Source organism: Schistocerca serialis, unplaced genomic scaffold, assembly GCF_023864345.2.
Source record: "Schistocerca serialis cubense isolate TAMUIC-IGC-003099 unplaced genomic scaffold, iqSchSeri2.2 HiC_scaffold_1406, whole genome shotgun sequence".
NCBI lineage: Eukaryota > Metazoa > Arthropoda > Insecta > Orthoptera > Acrididae > Schistocerca > Schistocerca serialis.
In genome coordinates this window covers 631,852-652,408 of record NW_026047632.1, presented here as the reverse complement: position 1 = coordinate 652,408, position 20,557 = coordinate 631,852, and the positions used below count along the sequence as shown (strand labels likewise).

At 41.7% G+C, this 20,557-nt stretch overlaps 1 protein-coding gene across 1 annotated transcript in view; it reads right to left on the bottom strand.

Moving 5' to 3' along the window:
* Nucleotides 1-3,675: 3,675 nt before the first annotated feature.
* LOC126442773 (uncharacterized) overlaps nucleotides 3,676-20,557 on the bottom strand; it is a 109,915-nt gene continuing 93,033 nt past the window's right edge. The window contains exon 6 of the mRNA XM_050090803.1: nucleotides 3,676-3,819. Within this exon, the coding sequence (XP_049946760.1) occupies nucleotides 3,797-3,819 (23 nt within the window). The 3' untranslated portion in view covers nucleotides 3,676-3,796. The remainder of the gene's footprint in view (nucleotides 3,820-20,557) is intronic.

The window sequence follows — 20,557 nt, the reverse complement described above, 5'->3', positions numbered from 1 at the left end:
AAGATCTCGTCTAAACAGCACGCTGCAAGACATCCCAGATATGCTCAGTAATGTTCATGTGTGGGGAGTGTGGTAGCCAGCGGAAGTGTTTAAACTCAGAAGAGTGTTCCTGGAACCAATTCTGGACGTATAGGGTATCGCATTGTCCTGCTGGAGTTGCCCAAGTCCTTCGGAATGCACCATGGACATGAGTGGGTGCAGGTGATCAGAGAGGATGATGACTTATGTGTCACATGTCAGAGTCGTATCTGCACGTGTCAGCGGTCCCGTATCACCTCAAATGCACACGCCCCACACCACTGCAGAATCTCCACCAGCCTGGTCCCCTGCTGACATGCAGGGTCCATGGATTCGTGAGGTTGTCTCCATTCCACTACACATCCATCAGCTCGATACAATTTGAAACGAGACTCGTCCGACCAGCCAGCACGTTTCCAGTCATCAACCGACCAATGTCGACGGGCCGAGGCGAGACGTAAAGCTTTGTGTCGTACAGTCATCAAGGGATCACAGTGAGCCTTTGGCTCCGAAAGGCCATGTTGATTATGCTACGCTGACACTTGTTGATGGCTCAGCTTTAAAATATGCAGCAATCGGCGGTAGTGTTGCACTTCTGACACGTTGAACAATTTTCTTCAGTCGTCGTTGGTCCCTTACTTGCAGGATCTTTCTCTGGCTGCAGCGATGTCTGAGATTTGATGTTTCACCAGATTCCTGATATTGATGGTACACTCGTGAAATGGTCGCATGGGCAAATCCCCACTTCATCGCTACCTCGGAGATACTGTGTCCCACCGCTCGTGCGCTGACTATAGCACCACGTTCAAACTCACATCTTGATAACCTGTCACTGTAGCAGCAGTAACCGATTTAACGACTGCGTCAGACACTTGTTGTCTTATACAGGCTATGCCGACCGCAGCGCCTGTTTACATATCCCTGTATTTGAATACGCATGCCTGTACCAGTTTCTATGGCTCAGTGTATTACGGACAGCCAGTGAGTTATTCATATGTTCCATTGACCTCATTCACAAAGAAATGAATAAGATAAAAACTTATTTCCTCAGCTGTTACGAAGTACTTAATGAATGAATTGTGTGTAGTTCTTTTACTTCCAGACATTTATTGTTGTTATGGATCATCTATCGTACAGCAGTTGCTGAAGGGAAGCATCAGTTTGCTGTTAGAAGCATTTCCCTGCCTGCCAGACGGTTTTGTTTCATTCATATTTTACTTTGTCCTATAACGCTGCAAGTGAAGAATGTGTTAGTGTTATTGTGCTGCCCTGTATAGCATTATCATTGTGTGAAATGACAGTCTTCCTGTAGATCTGCTTCAAGAGCTGGAGGATGGTTCAATTCTATCAGAAAAGGGACACAGTTATATCAAGGAACGAACTTGATACCGTAAGTGAACAGAGACACTTTCAAAAATCTGATACTGAATTAACAACACTTGTCATCAACAAGAAATCAGTTATTTTACGTATGTCTTAATCACCCAGTGTTAGTGTGGGCCCTTTCTTCAATGAACTAACACAAGTTGTAGATAATGTCTCAATTACAAGAGCCGATAAACATATCGTTTTGGCGGAATTTTTGTCTTCAGTTCCAAATCTTTTCTAGTTACATGCCTGATATGCCATCGTATTTTAAATGACTGGTGATTAAGCTTTTCCTCGTTATGTGTTGGAGGCCCATTTCAGGAATTATGCTGATATTTCTTGATAATGTGTATAGCTCATTCACAGACTATGTTGGCATCCTTCGTGTACGACATTCAGCCAGACTCTAGGTTATTGTACTTTCGTAAGCTTACCAGTCTCCTGTCGCTTTGTACGTCTCTCCAGTAGAACGTAGTTCGAGTTGAATTAATTGTGCGATCCTGCCTTGATGGATATGAAATGTGACGGCAATATTTTCTATGCATGAGAATTATTTCCGTATTCTTGTTAAGAAATTCCATTTTAATTCCATCTGAAATGAATTTAATTTTACAAGAATTTTTACAAGACAGGAGAGTAAAGTAATCATCGAAACATGGGTAGAGCTAAAAATGTAAGCAAGTCTGGAGGAAATAGGAAAAGAACTCCAGAGACCATCAGTTGAGACAGAACGAAAAACTAATAAACAGTAATTAAGCTCAGAAGTGGATATCCGCCGCGATGTGAGTTCAAAATACCGGTACACAAAATGTACACTATGTGATCAAAAGTGTCTGGACACCTGGCTAAAAATGACTTACAAGTTCATGGCGCCCTCCATAGGTTATTCTGGAATTCAGTATGATGTTGGCCCACCCTTAGCCTTGATAACAGCTTCCACTCTCGCAGGCCTACGTTCTTTCAGGTGCTGGAATGTTTCTTAGAGAATGGCAGCCCATTCTTCGCGCAGTGCTGCACTGAAGAGAGGTATCGATGTCGGTAGGTGAGGCCTGGCACGAAGTCGGCGTTCGAAAACATACCAACGGAGTTCTGTAGGATTCAGGTCAGAGCTCTGTGCAGGCCAGTCCATTATAGGGACGTTATTGTCGTGTAACCACTCCGCCACAGGCCGTGCATTATGAACAGGTGCTCGATCGTGTCGAAAGATGCAATCACCATTCCCGAATTTATCTTCAACAGCGGGAAGCAAGAAGGTGCTTAAAACATCAGTGTAGGCCTGTGCTGTGGTAGTACCACAGGAAACAACAAGGGGTGCAAGCCGCCTCCATGAAAAACACGACCACACCATAACACCACAGCCTCTGAATTTTACTGTTGGCACTACTCACGCTGGCAGATGACGTTCACCGGGCATTCGCCATACCCTCACCCTTCCATCCGATCGCCACATTGTGTACCGTGATTCGTCACTCCACACAACGTTTTTCCACTGTTCAGTAGTCCAATGTTTACGCTCCTTACACCAAGTGAGGCGTCGTTTGGCATTTACCGGCGTGATGTGTGGCTTATGAGCAGGCGCTCCACCGCGAAATCTAAGTTTACTCAGCTCCCGCCTGTCACGGTACTTGCAGTGCATCCTGATGCAGTTTGGAGTTCCTGTGTGATGGTCTGGATGGACGTCTGCCTATTACACAGTACGATCCTCTTCAACTGTCGGAGGTCTCTGTCAGTCAGCAGACGAGATCGGCCTGTACGCTTTTGTGCTGTACGTGTCCCTTGACGTTTCCACTTCACTATTACATCGGAAACAGTGGACCTACAGATCTTTAGAAGTGTGGAAATCTCGCGTACAGACGTATGACACAAGTGGCACCCAATAACCAGACCACATTCAAAGTCCGTGAGTTCCGCAGAGCGCCCCATTCTGCTCTCTCACGATGTCTAATGACTACTGAGATCGCTGATATGGAGTACCTGGCAGTAGGTGGCAGCACAATGCATATGTGAAAAACAATGCAATATGGAAAATGTATGTTTTTGTGGGTGTTCGGATACTTTTGATGACATAGTGTATCGTCCAATGTTTGGAAACAAAGAGATCTTATAAACCTCTCAGAATCTTTTTCAATGCGTATATACACCTTCATAAACACACTGTAAACTGCGTGATGGGTATATCAATTATATTAAATTTTACAAATCTTTCTGGTGTTTGGAATCCGTAGGACATTTTATGGACTGTGAATTTAAACATCGTGGCTTGTGGGATTGGAGCAGCACAGAAAACAGTGGAGACTATCAACTTTTATTTATTATAAAGCGAATACACTGTAGTTCCTTACTTCAGCTGTACATAAGATGCTACGCTAGGCCACTATCCGTGCACAACCATTGCTGAAGTACCTGCTGATCACCCTCGGCCCCATGCAGAACCTGTAAACAACGTAAGCACCAGCATTTACAACGACGAATATGTAGCAACTTTTCCCTTAATAAAACAACGGATATTGGTATGGATTTTGAAAGTCAAAACTGTAAAGTTCGGGCACATGTGTTGTTACTACCAAAAAAATTCTGTACCAGAGAATTAAACGACATTGAGGTCGCATCCATGATCACATCCATTTGAGTCTCCGCCATGGCATCCAGATTCAACTTGTGAAGTAACGGGCGAGTTGCGGCGCCCTGGAAATATTCTATGGTCGGAGTTGGCGCGGCCGCACAGGATGCTCGTCAAATCCGCGGCCCGGCAGCAGCCACGTGGTCCCAGACGTTAGCTTAGCTACCGCGTATGGTTCACAACGGCCGGTCCAGCCGCGTGGCTGGGAATTTCTTGGTGACGCTCTGCGCCGGGAGGGCCAAACATGGCGGACTTCGTGAAACCTTAATGGCAGACATCTCACAGTTCGTACAGAAATTAACAGTAGCCAGATGAATTATGATACGTCAAAAAGAAACATGTACATTACTATTATTTGCAAGTCGATTCTGATGGTGTGATCGGATTTTCAATATCTTTATTAGTTTACAGTTTAGTACTGACCGTAAATTATACACGTAACACCCAGTAACGAATTTCCAAGATATAAATGCTTCTTCCGAATTTGTCGATCGCCATGTCTTTAGAATGGTATGAGTGTAAACCTACATTGGTATGATTTACAGGCGTGTAACTTGAATAGTACATGAGTTATTGGAGGTCAAAGTGACCGATTACTATCGATCGCGTCAGGCCATAAGTACACCACAGTTACACAAATAAACGGTATCAGCATGCTTATAAATATATTTATTCATCTATGTCTTTGTTTATATCCGATATATACTATTCATGAAGAAGTTGCTTAAATATTTACTGTGGTTTAGAAAGCACAGAGACATTAGGCTACTGGCCTACCTTTTGTTGCTATTACTTTGATATATGTTTATTTAATTTGTTTATGTATCTAATAATGTGTGTTAGAGCGTGTTTATGGTCCAGCCGTAGGAGTATTTATTTAATTTCAAGTATTTAAATGTAAATCCAGTATTTCGCATGTGCTTAAATATGCCCTTTCACCGTAATCCTAATCTTGAACCTTTCTTTTATTTCCATCATTCTTCTTTGATATACAGTTGGGATGAAAGACTACATCCATGTCTTACACCCTTTTAATCCAAGCACTCCGTTCTTGGTCGTCGGCTCTTATTATTCCCTCTTGGCACTTGGCGCTGTTGTATATTACCCTTCTCTCCCGCCGGTCCTAGGTGCTTCAGTCCGGAACCGCGCTGCTGCTACGGTCGCAGATTAGAATCCTGCCTCGGGCATAGATGTGTGTGATGTCCTTAGGTTAGTTAGGTTTAAGTGGTTCTAAGTCTAGGGGACTGATGACATCCGATGTTAAGTCCCATAATGCTTAGAGCAGTTTGAACCTTCTCTCATTTTCCTGAGAATTTCGAACATCTTACATCCGTATCGACAAATCCTACGAAAATATCTTGATTTTTCTTTAGTCTTGCTTCCATTATCAACCGCAACGTCAAAATTGCCTCTCTGGTGCCTTTACCTTTCCTAAAGCCAAACTGATTGTCATCTAACACATTCTCAATTTTCTTTTCCATTCTCCTGCATGTTATTCTTGCCAGCAACATAGGATGCATGAGCTGTCAAAATGATTGTGCTACAATTCTCATATTTGCTAGCTCTTGCATTTTGCGGAATTGTGTGAGTGATATTTTTCCAAACTGGGGAGGGGCAGTTGAGCTTGAGAATGTGATTAAATAACCGACGAAATGTTAACAGTGTAGGAGTTTGAGTGTAGAATGTCAGAAGTCTGAATGTGGTAGGGACGTTGGAAAGTCTAAAATTACAAATGCAAAGGCTCAGTCTAGACGTAGTGGAGGTCAATGAAGTGAGATGGAGAGAAGATGTCTCCTGGTCAGACGAATGAAGGCTAATATTAACACTAGCATAAAATTGTGTAGGCAGAAAGTGAGCTACTGTGCGCAGTGTGCGCAGTTGAATGCTGGGATCTATCGGAATTACGTTTTCGTGGAGATACATTGAGTCTCGAGGATAGAAGCCGAGACAATGAATTAAAATTCATGCCACGGCTGGGACTTGAACCGCGGTTTCCCACATGAGGTACGGGCAGTATTTCTCAGTTATATACAAAGCTGGGGTGCTACTTCAATATCGGAGAGCCTCAGCAATACTGACGACTTAAGGAAGGGAAAATTAAAATGGACTGAAGTTTGTGTTAGGGAGGGCATTGAACTATGGTTAACTGTGCACCTGGAGTAGCCACCATCGACGTGAGTAACACATCTGCATAGTAAGCTGGAGATCTGGATTCAAGTCCCGGCTTTAGCAAAAATTTTAATTCATTACTTCAGCTTCTGTCTTTATCAGTGGTAGGAGTTTCACAACAGGCTCGATACTAATAGAACATCAGCAACAGTTATTAGGGTATACATGCTAACATCACATGCAGAAGATGAAGATAGAGAAAGAGTAAATGAAAATATTGAATAGGTAATGCAGTGTGTAAACGCGCTCAAAATATGATAATTAAGGGCGACTGAGAAGCAAGAGGAGCCGTAGAAATATAAGAGAGATTGACGGGAAGATGTTGGTTCAGTAGTAGGAATGAGACTCTAGAAAGACTAATTGAATTCTGCAATAGATTTCAGATAATAATATCTGGAACACTGTTCAAAAATAACGAGCGGATATTCTTGGAAAATACCCAGACGCACAGATGGCACAGCATTTCGAAATCAGATACTGGATTGCAAGATGTACCGAGGAGCTGATGTAGACTTAGAACACAAATCCGTAAGGATGAAGAGTAGTCTGACTTTACGAGAATCGTCCAGAAGATCCAACGAGGAAAAAAGTGGAATACTGAACCAATGACTAATGATTAGATACGACTGAAGGACTCTAAGGTTGCAAATATTTCGATAATGAATACCAGAATAAGCCGTTCAGTTGAAGAGGAACTGATAAAGGTACAAGGAAGGTAATACTAGGAAATCTCGAGTGACAGAAGAAATACTACAGCAGATCGATGAATGAAAGAAAGAAAGAATATAAACACTCAGGAAATGACAGGAATACAGCAGTGAAAGTCACTTGGTAATGAAATAAGCAGGAAATGCATGGATACCACGACGAAGTGGATGCATGAGAAATGGAAAGAAGTCGAAAAAGAACTTGTCGTCGAAAAGACTGATTCATCATACAAACGCAGATGGAATTAAAAGGAAAGGCGTCAACACTAACACGGCAGGAAGAATTCCACGGTGAAATGCCGAGGAGTTAGCGGACAGGTGGAAATACTACGTAAAGGCTCCTGTGCTGAAGTGGACATGTCTCATGATGTGATAGAAAAAATGGAAGTCGATGTGGAACACGTGAACCCATCTTCTCTAGAACCTGTGGTCTAGGGGCAGCGACTTTGACTAGTAGTCAAAACGTCTTCGATTACTTGTTCAAATCCAGCTGCTATATAAATTTCGCTTAGAAATCATCAGCAAAGTTGGCCGAAGACTTTCGGCACAACAAGTCACCTTGACTCAGCCAATGGCCTTGTCATAAGTGACGGAGTAGTGGACAGAGATTCAGGGCACTCGCTTGCCCATTGGGTGGGAAAATGCCCCAAAAAGGCGGAACCATTGGCGATGATCAACAGCATGAGGAATCAGAAAGCAATGGAAACCACTGGGCAAAAGACGCATGATGTATATTTGCAGGACATGTGACTTTTAACTGCAAAAGTCTCATCATGACCTCTCCATTGGCGTCAAGATTCTGAACTAGTCCGCCGATCGGAACCTGTGGGAGGGAACTGCCAAGGGGTAGGTCACCATAAGGAAAAAAAAAAGATATAATCAACGAACGAGTAACATCGTTCGAGTTGAGGAGAGGAATGTAAGAACTCTGAATGGGTCACAGGGATGAAACGGAATGAAGGTAAGGATTTCTGGTCAGGTGAACACATGATAATAGAACAACAGCAGAATACTGTGTAAAGGGAGAAGGATTATGCGTAAATAGGAAAATAGGGCAGGAAGTGAGCTACTGTGAACTGTTCGGTGATAGGGTAGTTCTCATCGGTTTTGACAGCAAATCAGTATCGACAGCGATAGTTTTTGTATAAATACCGATGTCGCAATCGAAAAATCAGTATACAGAGGCTGTATAATTATAAGGATACTGAAGGAGTAATTCAGTATGTAAAGGGAGATGAAAATATATGAAACATAGGTGATTGGAATGTGTTTGTAGGGGAAGGAGTACAAGAAAGGTTTACTAGAGGATATAGGATAGACAGTAAGAATCAGAGAGGGGAAAGATTAATTGAGATCTGCAATAAATTTCAGACGGTGACTCTTTTCAACGTTCACAAGAGGAGGAGGTGCACCTGGAAAAGATCCAGATACATGAAAAGATTCCAGCTGTATTACATCATGGTCGGACAGAGATTCCAAAATCAAACTGGAGTCATACCCAGGAGCAGATATGGACTTATATCATAATTTAGTAACAGTGAAGAGTCGACAGAGGTTTAGGAGACTCGTACAGAAGAGTCTGAGCGGAAGGAAGTGGGATATGATACACTCAGGAGTGATGACACTCGTCTGAAGTTCGCTAAGGAGGCGGGTACTACGATAAGGAACATTACAGCAGGCAGTTCAGTTTAAGAGGAGTGGACATCTTTAAAAACGGCAATCTCACATGTTGCACAGTCAGAGAAAGGTACAGGGAAGGTAACTACGATGAATCCTTGCGTAACAGAAGAAATAATTCGATTGACAAACGAAAGGAGGAAGTACAAAACTGTTCATGGAAAGACAGGAATCCATACATACTTTAAAATGGACGTACATACATATGTATGTTCCACATACCCACCAAAAATAGTGGACCGATGTCAACCAAACTTTGCACACATACATCGTATTGCCTTGAGATAATCTCTGTAGGGCTAAGAAACACCTGCCTGTCAAAGAGATACGCGTGAAAAAGGAGTGTAGCTCGTTATGCGCGAATATCCATTCTTTATTCACCAGTATTTCAGAACGGGAACAGTTAACGACTTCGAAGAAACATGACACATAATTTCAAACCTTTCTCATACCTTGTTCAAACCTTTTCCCGCTGTAATGATGAAAGTAAAAAGTTGGTAGCTTACTACATTTTCCCTATTCACGCTGAAAAAGTGCCACCTGAATCAAGAAGTTTCAACCTAAGTAATTGTTTACTACTACCGCTATTCGCAACACACGTCCCAAATAATAAACACGCATGCTGTTGAAAGTATCTACAAAAATGTATAATTTAGGACACGCCGTTGAGGCGATATGACGTCAAATACAAAGATGAGTGACAAACTGTCGCATCATGCACGACATTTTAATTTGTTATTTTTATCCTATTAACTCTACTCGCAACACATTTCGCAGACAGTATGTACATATGTCACCGAATATAACTACAGAAATACACCGCCGAAAGAAAAAAAGAAATCGCTCCACCAAGAAACACTTGTGCGACATAAGCGAAAGTTGGTTCAAATGGCTCTCAGCACTATGGGACCCAACATCTCAGGTCATCAGTCCCCTAGACTTAGAACTACTTAAAGATAACTAACCTAAGGACATCACACACAGCCATGCCCGAGGCAGGATTCGAACCTGCGACCGTAGCGGTCACGCGGTTCCAGGCTGTAGCGCCTATAACCGCTCGGCCACCACGGCCGGCTAAACTAAAGTTGGTAGCCGTGCTTAGACATCTGAACAATGACGTCTATTCGGATTTCGGACCGAACGAGATGGCATATTGGTTAGCACACTGGACTCGCATTCGGGAGGACGACGGTTCAAAACTGCGTCCAGCCATCCTGATTCAGGTTTCCTATGATTTCCCTAAATCGCGTCAGGCAGATGCTGAGATGGTTCCTTTGAAAGAGCATGGCCAACTTCCTTCCCATCCTTCCTTAACCTGATGGGACCGATGACCTCGCTGTTTCGTCCCATCCCCAAAATTAACCAACCAATCGGATCTCGAGCCAGTCGCATTAGAGTGGCACTAATAGCGTCACTATGAGGCTTCGAATCAAGTTTCCTTTAAATACACGCCGTGACGGTCGTGAGTGTTAGTTACCTTTGATATTGGACGTGGTGAGTAGTTGTTAGTCAAGAATGCCTTTGACAAAAAAAAAAAAAAAATAGGGCCGCCAGTTGAGGACCAGCACCCAACTTGTGTGTGTGCTAGACATTCTGTATCTACACCTGGAGCTGCGGTCTGTGGTGCGATTTCTTATGACTGTAGGAGCACTCTCGTGGTTATGCCGAGTACCTTGACGGCAAAACCACGTGTCAGTCTCGTGATTCGAACTGTTGTGTGGCCATTCATAAACAGCTCTCCAGGGGGTGTTTTCCAACAGGATAACGCTCGCCCAAGTAAATGTTCTATAGAGTGTCAGCATGTTTCCTTGGCCTTCTTGATCGCCAGATCAGTCTCCAATCGAACATATATGGGACATCACTGGACAAGCACTCCAGCGTCATCCACAAACAGCATTAACCTTCCCTGCATTGACGGAGCAAGTGCAACACACATGGAATTCCATCCCACAAACTGACATCCAGAACCTGTGCAATACAATACATGCATGTCTGCATGCTTACATTCGACATCCTAGGGGCTTACACCAATTAATTTGCATGCCAGCGTTTCAGCATTTCACATTTACGATTGCTTTCCTCGCACCTATATCAAACTGTGATACTGCAAAGTTAATCATTTAAATATTTCATCTAAAGAAATTTATTCCCGAGATTTCATATCTCTACATTAATTATTTTGTGCTGCTGCGACTTTTTTCCCGTCGGTTCAGAAGACACGACGTCACAGACATTGAGCCGTGGGAAAATGAAAGTGCAGGGCGAATTTCACTAGAGATACAAGTGAAATATGTCTGCATATACACGTGCAAAATTTTAAATATACGTGAAACATATTTGACTTGCATGTACGCAAGCAAAGCCATAGGTGGAAAGTTTATCCTAAAACCCTGCAACTATTGCTGTCAAATGTGATACACTTGTTAGTTACTCTCTGCATAATAAATACTGTGGCAGTGTGAGCCAGCAGCATCCTGCTGGGGTGGGTGTGATAGTGGGCCAGGAGAAGACTGGCAGACAGAGAGTGTGTGAGGAGATGGAGAAAAAAAGGGAAACAACGTAGAATGATAAGAGGAGGGAATGGACAAAGAGCGGGGGGATGAGAAGATGGAGAAAGGAAAGAGGAAGAGATTTACCTTGACAGAGGAGAGGAAGAGACAGGCAGAGAGAGGGGGAGGAGACAATGGTCAGGGGAATGGAGGAAGAGAAGATGGATTGAGGGAGGCGAGAGGAGGAAATAGAGAAAGGAAAGAGGAGGAGAAAGAGTGGATGGAGGAGCAAATGAACAGAACAGCGAGAGGGGGGATGAGGAGATGGACACGATAAGGAAAGAGGAGAAAATGGAGAGAGAGCAGAAGGAGGAGGAGATGAACAGTGAGAGAAGAGTTGGAGGAGATGGACATGGAGAAGGGAGGAGAAGATGGACAGAGCGAGGGATGGAAGTGGTTGACAGAGAAACAGGGCAGGAGGAGATGGACAAAGAGAAGTGAAGGAGGAGATAAATGGAGGGAGGTGGACATGGACACAGAGTGTAGGAGCGGATGGGCAGGAAGGACTAGCAAATGAACAGAGAGGGGAAGAGCACATAAACTGGGACAGGAGTAGCAGGAGCAGACAGAGGGTTGAGGATGAAGGAGATAGAGAGAAAGAGAGGGAGAGAGAGGGCGGGGGTAGGGGAGATGGAGAAAGAGGAACAAGGAGGAGATGGACTAATAGAAGACTGGAAAAATTCAGTTCTATTTGGTTTAATATTTTACTACGAATTTCAGACCTGTTATCTGGAAACTCTAAACAGGTCGTACATATTCATTAATCATGGTGACGTACCATGTTTTATGTTATGTATGTTAACAGCAACGACTGGTAGCATTAATGCAGAAATAAAACCGAACAGTTGAAAAACAAGAATCAATTTAAAAAATAACATAAAATAAAGGGAGTTAACTGAAGTTCCAAGTGAACAACTTTCATCTTACATTACTAGATATATTACTGGCAGACAGAACAACTCGAGGTTTACCGACTGACTACTACACGTACTTCCAAACATATTGTTGCTACACTATTCCACATCACCCACACTGGCACTTATTTGGCTCGGCAATCCTCGAATCTGCGCATACCGATGTGGTTGACCATAGAATTCTTTCGTTTCGTTTTTATTTTATTTTTATTTTTTCTTATTTGTTCATATATATATATATATATATATATATATATATATATGTCTCTGTTAATTAAATGTATATGTGCCTATCATTACCTATAATTAAGGAAACGCTTCTCTGACCTGTTGACACTATTTTGATACTCAGAGCGTCCACTTGATCTTATAGACCGAAAATTAGGCAGTTTCCTTTTAGATATCTGATGTGCTATCATATTGACTTTAGTCTACAAGTGTTGGTCACCTACGATTGTTTGCAGATCGCAGTCTAATTGTTTGCTGTCTCTCTCTCTACCTGAAAAAGGGGCTTCTCAGAACGACATGCTTAGACGAACCTTCCTCATCTCACTCACAGACTGGTGCGTTACCACATCCTATTCGACAATGATGTGTGGGATATGGACAGTGACCTTTTAATGGGTAGGTGCAACGTCGTGCAGTTTGAGCCTGTTCCAGGTGCTTGGGAATACACTGTAAACACGTCTTGTAGTGCTCCTAGGGTCCCAGTCAGACTGCCATTCAATTCCAGGGTCCTAAATGTCTTTTATCAGGAAGATATGTCCTTGTGATCTCGTACACACGATCATATTGCTCACTTCCGGACCAACACAGAGGTGCCCTGTAACGTACCACGACATACACGTCATGTAGTCCGAAGATCACAACTAAACCCTCTACAGGTGTAGTGCAAAAGACAGCGGCGAGCCTCAGAAGTACGCTCCGCTGAATTCGCCACAGTATTGTTTTGTAGCTGCCTAGTCCAAGGCGATGCGCCCAGACGCTGGCAGCAAAGCCCACAGTAGCTTCGTAATATGGCCACACTACGTGCAACGGTAATTTTTGGTCAGGAGTACCAGCATGGGCAACCTTATGCATGATTTTGACTGCTTTCTGAGGAACAGATCTTACGTGTTGTGGGAAGTTTCTTTTCTCGTCTAGAAGAGTGGCTAAATATCTATGACAGGTATTACGTCAAGCACCAGGGAAGGATTTCTGTCAAGAGAAAGTCTTCACTAAGGAAGTATGTATGTGGTTTTATGAACGGCTATAGTTAGTTTCTTGCTTTTGCACCAATGCTGCATCTGGACAAGCACATCATTCACTTTTTCCTCAAGTCTCGCCCTGGAGTCTGCAAGGACTACTACTAGGATGTCATTTGTGTATGTAACAATATCGTCAATAGCATCTGCCCCATATAACAGAAGTAATAGGAGTTCAGCACTAGGATTCCAGGACAGTGGACCACTTATGGACACAGTAAACATACCAAGGGGACAATATTACACGTGCCAAACAGTTTATTAACTGAATAACAGAATTTTAAAACTTCCTGGCAGATTAAAACTGTGTGCCCGACCGAGACTCGAACTTGGTAGTTCGAGTCTCGGTCGGGCACACAGTTGTAATCTGCCAGGAAGTTTCATATCAGCGCACACTCCGCTGCAGAGTGAAAATCTCATTCTGGAAACAGAATTTTAATTTATGCCTGCAGAGAGAGAGCAGCACAGATAGAAATTAACAGAGATGTACGACAAGGGTGCCATCTCTCTCCCACTTTATTTAATATATATGTCGTACTGACAATACTGTTAGACAGTCGAATGATAAATTAGTCCAGGAATAAAATTAATTTCTAGAAATACACATTTACATACTGCACTCATTCCTGATGGCCAAATAATTTGCCGGCCGCTGTGGCCGAGCAGTTCTAGGCCCTTCAGTCCGGAACCGCGCTTCTGCTACGGTCGCGGATTCGAATCCTGTTTCAGACATGGATGTGTGTGATGTCCTTAGGTTAGTTAGGTTTTAGTAGTTCTAAGTCTAGGAGACTGATGACCTCAGATATTAAGTCCCATAGTGCTCAGAGGCATTTGTTAAGTCCCATAGTACTTAGAGCAATTTGAAGCAAGTAATTTACAAAAAATGGACGATTATTTACAATTTAGCCTACATCTCTCGGACTCCACAGCTTCAACATATCACAAAATACAACGTAAGTTATGACTTTTTATGGAAAATACCCAAAGTGTACTAAAATAGTGCTAAATGGAAAATCATTTGAAAAGGGAATCTCACTTTATGCTGTTAGGATATGATGCAATTATCGTAACGTTATATCCAATAAGCTAAGTAAGTTTCAAATGATACGTGGCACTATACAGGTAACATTACCCAATGATAGCAAGAACAATATAAAACTAAATTCTACCGAGTAATGGCAACATCTATCCTCACACGTGGACGTGAGACTTGGAAAGTAACTAAGAAACGCCAAAGGAGGATACAGTCAGCTGAAACGAAATTTTTCAGATAGTGAAAGGATGTACTCATTGAACCCTCTGCCAGGCACTTAATTGTGAATAGCACAGTAATCACGTAGATGCAGATGTACTCTGAGAGAACAAATAAACAGTTCTCAAATGGGGACAGAATTAAATACATTTTGCACCAATGAAAGAATGGAAAATGCGACGATAAAATGAAAAAGCACATTGAAAGAATAAGGCAGAAAGAATAGTTGGACATGTAATATACTTTATGCTGTAGGACAGAGATACAGGTATACCAAGGAAAAGCTGGCATCTGCGAAGGTAGAACAGGCTATAAAGTTACTGCCTGAGTTTGTAAGTAGGCTGTTTAGGTTTTTTTATTGGTAACGCCACCTCTGTATGAAAATCACTGGCTGTGCTGTGTGCAGTCTGTGGCTGCTTTGCATTGTTGTAATACTCGCCATTGTAGTGTTGGGCAGCGGCAGCTGGATGTGAACAGCGCGTAGCGTTGTGCAGTTGGAGGTGAGCCGCCAGCAGTGGTGGATGTGGGGAGAGAGATGGCGGAGTTTTGAAATTTGTCATGATCTGCTATATTTATATATGATGATATCAAGGTAAATACATTGTTTGTTCTCTATTAATATCTTTCATTTGCTAACTATCCCTATCAGTAGTTAGTGCCTTCAGTAGTTTGAATCTTTTATTTAGCTGGCAGTAGTGGCGCTCGCTGTATTGCAGTAGCTTGAGTAGCGAAGATTTTTGTGAGGTAAGTGATTTGTGAAAGGTATAGTTTACTGTTAGTCAGGGCCATTCTTTTGTAGGGAATTTTGAAAGTCAGATTGCGTTGCGCTAACAAAATATTGTGTGTCAGTTTAAGCACAGTCATGTATAATTGTTCAAATGGGACGTTACATATGGCGACCCTTAGCCGAGGATACCTCACTGGAATCTTCTGATTTTTTGTTGTAGTTTGTGTAATTAGTGTAGATTTTGTTTATTGCTAGCACGTAATTGCAGAGAAAATCTCCTTTGTAGTTGCAGACTTTCATTGTTGTACAGTAAAACAGTTGTGGCATGCATGTAGATTTGCACCAAGTATTTCGCAGCTGGAATTAACTAGATATTATTTTCAGTGCTATGTTAATGTGTTCTCTTATTTTTGATCTTCAAATTGTGTTTTTCTGTGTTGTTGTGTGAAATACTGTGACAATAATGGCGTGCGAAAAACGTAATACTAGGCTCCAAAGTAAACTGAGAAATGACAGTGAAAATGAAAGCAGTGTGTTAGCGCCACCGAGTAATTAATTAACTGATGTTCAAAATAGTAATTTGGTAATTGTGCATAGGGAAATGGAGCGGGCGGCAAACAATGGCGTGGAAAGCGAAACAATTAGTGAAGAGGGAAGCATTATCGATCGATCGGTAGGCAACAGCTCGCCTCAGGAATCCGAAATGACAGAACACAATATTGCAAATACTGTAGACTCAGGTTTTGGGTTCTCACCGTTTTCTCAAATGAGTCAAGAAACATTTTCTGCTTGTCAAAATGTGAATGTTGCCGGTGCAACTTCACTGCCGAAAAGCACTGAGGAACATGTTTCAGACACCAGTGCATTGTTATTACAATTAATGCAACAAATGGGACAAAAGCTTGAAAAGTTAGACACAATGGAACAACACCAGAGACAAACACAGCAACAGTTAGACACAGTGGAACAAAATCTCAAAAAGTTAGACACAGTGGAACAAAATCTCAAAAAGTTAGACACAGTGGAACAAAATCTCAAAAAGTTATACACAATGGAACAAAATCTTCAAAAGTTAGACACTACACTTGAACAAACACGTGAAGATTTAACCACTGAGTTACATAACATCGAATCGAAATGTCAAAAGGTCTGTAATGACGTAAAAACAGAAATTTGTGAGCATTTCCAACCTATTTTTTCGTGTCATGAAAATGTATTACAGAATCACGAAGCAGCCATAAAAGAACTGCAAACTATTGTTCATGAAAATCATGAGACCTTGCAAGCTAAAATTGACTCAGTTGCATCTACCGATTCGGTTACGCAACTTGCAAGAACTCAGGAAAACTTAAAGGACACAGTAGATACCCTGAAAATTGGTTCAGAAAGACACATGGAGGAAATAAGTACACTATCGGAGAAAGTAGCCGAACTTTCGGATCAGGTCACTAACTTATCTACAAAGGTAGATGATGATCTGAATGACACAAGACCCGTAGCCTTCACTGACACAGAAGAGTATGAACAAATTAGAAAATTCAAACAAAATCAAAATCAAATCAATACACAGTACAAAAGAGAAATCAGGGAAGTGCAAGATCAGTTGGCACAAGTAGTTCAAGAATTACGTATTTCAGAGGACACTCGCGCTCCAATACGGGAAGAGGGACATAGAAATACGGAACAACCACAAAATAATAACACAGAGCATTTCGGAAATTATGAAAGAAATTGGCAATGTGCACCGAATTTTGAGATTGAACAGCCGACACGACGTAACAATGACCGACATGCCACTCGCCGACATGATGACTTTGACTATAAGCTGTTCATTACTACACGTAAATTCAAAACATTTAAGAATTCCGGCAACGACATTCATCTACAAGCGTGGCTCCATCAATTCTCTCATTGTTTTCCTCCCAACTGGTCATTGGAGCACAGGTTAGAATTTATGTGTGGCTATTTAGAGAATGAACCAGCTGTAAGAATGCGATCGGTCATTCACGATTGTCACAGTGAAAGAGAATTTTACCATGCCTTCCTCTCAGCATATTGGTCTCAAGCTACACAAGACCGAGTAAAACATAGCATCATGATGATGAAACACTTTGAACAATCTGAATTTTCCAGTCTTGTCAAATATTTTGAAGACATGTTGCATAAGAATCAGTATCTTTCAAACCCATACAGCCCCTCAGAACTCATCCGCATTTGTTTACTCAAATTGCCTGAACATTTACGGCATATTATTTTAGCAGGACGTTGCAAAGACGACATTGAAGCCTTTGAGGGACTGTTACAAGAACTGGACATTGACAGTGACAATCGCGGAATGCGAAAACAGGAACACAACAATTACAGGTCACATCTGTCACAATTCCGTGACGACAGAAACGATAACTGGACGCGACAAGGCTATTCTCACCACACAAATCGTGACCAAAACAGACACCACCCGTATGATAATCGTTGGCAGAGTAGTAATAATTACAGGGAAAGATCACCTTTCCACGGTCGTGACTATCACAGAGACAATCAGAGAAACAGACAATTTGGGAACCAAAATAATTATTATCAAGGGAGACAGAATAACTTTAGACGCAACGGTCTAGCGCGCAGTTACGATTCAGGGAGAAATTCTCCACCACTTAACCGACAAGAAAGAAACTACAGGAACTACCGACATGACGACAGACGATGTGATCGTAACGACAGATGTGAATTGCATCAGAACTGGCCGGATTCAAACAGAGCAGGGCCTTCTCGTCACGGTGAATTTGTAGAAGTTAGGTCTCCAAATCCCAATAACGTCGCGCGCCAACAAAGAGACAATAGGCAATGACTCACACCGCTGGCAGCCACAAAATGTTCTTATGACACTAACGACGCAGCTGCCGTAGCTAGTAATTACGTAAAAATGGAAGACATTAGGGACATCTTACTCCAAGAACACGACGTAAAACATAACAACATTGCATATCCTGTGATTCACATTACAGTAAATGACGTAAAATTTATGGCAGTACTTGACTCTGGCAGTCCCATTTCAGTAATCAGTGAAACAGCCTTTAGCAAATGCAACAAATCGAACGATTGCCCCACACTTCCGTTACGTAAGATTAAATTACAAGGTGCAATCTTTGGAAAAAGTGTAGATGTATGCCAACAAACCAACTTAGAATTCTTTTGTCAAAGCCACAGCTTCTCTATGAGCTTTCTTATTGTTCCATTATTGTCGACGGAAATTATATTGGGAGTAGACTTTTTGAATGAATACAAAGCAATCTTAAACTTTCACGATGCTGAAATAAGTTGAGAGAAGGAAGGTAAGACAATAGCTTTGAAATTTGAAGATTGGCTCTCAAACCATGACGAAGAAATTAATCGGCTTTACCTCCTGTTAGACAACAGTTCGGAATTTTCGACAGAACTTGACGCCAACAATCATTCTGCAAGTACTGACAGGGATGATATCGACGGCGCATTTGACACTAATAAGTTAAATCAGAATAAAATTCAAACAATTGAGAATTGTAATGACACTGATAGGCAGGACCTTTTTGAGATTTTACAAGCACATTCCACAGTTTTTACTCACAAAACAGGAACAATCAAGGGATTTCAATACCAATTTCGTGTTCGTGAGCATACTAAATTTTGTGTTAGACCATATGTAATTCCAGCACATTATAGGGACCGTGTTAGAACAGAAATACAATCTATGCTTGACGAGGGCATTATTGAGCCTGCAGTAAGCTCATACAACAATCCATTACATGTTGTTGAGAAGAAAAATGGATCGATCTGGCTTGTCTTAGATTCGAGACAAATCAATACGATCATTATTCCTGAAACAGACAGGCCGCAAACGTTGGAAGAACTTCTTCAAAATTTTAATGGTGTAAAAGTGTTGTCTTCCATTGATCTCAGATTCAGCTTTTATCAGATCGAACTTCACCCAGAATGTAGAAAATACACAGCTTTCCTTTGTTTCGGCGTTTGTTGTCAGTTTCGGAAACTTCCCTTTGGTTTGAACGTTTCTTCAGCAGCATTCATTCGCGGGCTAAATTCCATATTACCTGAATTCTTAAAACGTCACATCACCTTATATGTAGACGATATTCTGATAGCAGAAGCCTCTTGGGAACAACACAATCGCATCCTCAACAGCGTGTTACATATTTTTGCAGAATCTGGAATTACAGTTAACTTGGAAAAGTCTGAATTCGGTAGGACAAAAGTGAAGTTTTTGGGACATATTATTTCTTCTGAAGGCATTCAGCCGGATCTTGAAAAGTTTGAAGCAATCAGAGCCATTCCAGTTCCATCTACAAAAAGACAAGTCCGCAGTTTTCTAGGTCTCGTAAATTTTTACCGTCGTTTTCTGAATATGCAAATTCTTGTTACACCAAAACTTTGTTCTCTCACTGGAAAAAATACTATTTGGAACTGGGACGAACAAGCACAGTTGGAATTCAATTCTTTGAAAGAATCGCTACTTAACGCGCCAATACTACCTCATCCAGATCTGTCACAAGATTTCTGCCTTAGGACGGATTCTTCTAAAGTCGGTCTTGGTGCCCATTTATTTCAAGAAGCCACAGAAAATGACACTACTGTTCAGAAAACCATTGCTTTTGCTAGCAGAGTGCTAACCAAATCTGAAAAAAATTATTCCGTTACTGAATTAGAAGCTTTAGCTATCGTTTGGGCATTTCACAAATTCCGTTTCTTTCTTTCTGGTAAGCATGTAAAAGTATACAGTGATCATCGTGCATTACAATTTCTTATGTCTTCAAAATTAAATCATGACAGGTTAAAACGTTGGGCATTGTTTCTGCAAGAATTCCGCTTCACAATAGTCTACATTCCCGGCAAGGAGAACATTGTTGCGGACGCACTGTCACGCGCACCGGCTGGGCTTGAGAAAAGTAACACAGAAGGCAACCTCGAGAAAAATTTCAGTATTCTTTACATTCAGAAAGTCGCCTTTGAAAACTTCATCACCACATCTTTAAAGGACATTGCTCATGAACAAGATAAAGATCCGATTTGGAACGACATCAAGAGCAAATGGCATGAAAAGACACACACACAGATTCGGCATTATTACCTGGTTAGAAACAACATACTCTTCAAACGCTGCACTGTTGATGACAAGCTATGGGTACTTTGCATTCCAGACGATTTTGTTAATAAGCTCATTTGGTACATTCATTTCAGCTACGCACATTTTGGTTCACGAAAATGTTATCATATTCTTCGAACGACTTGTTATTTTAACAATATGGAAAAGAGAATTCGAAGAG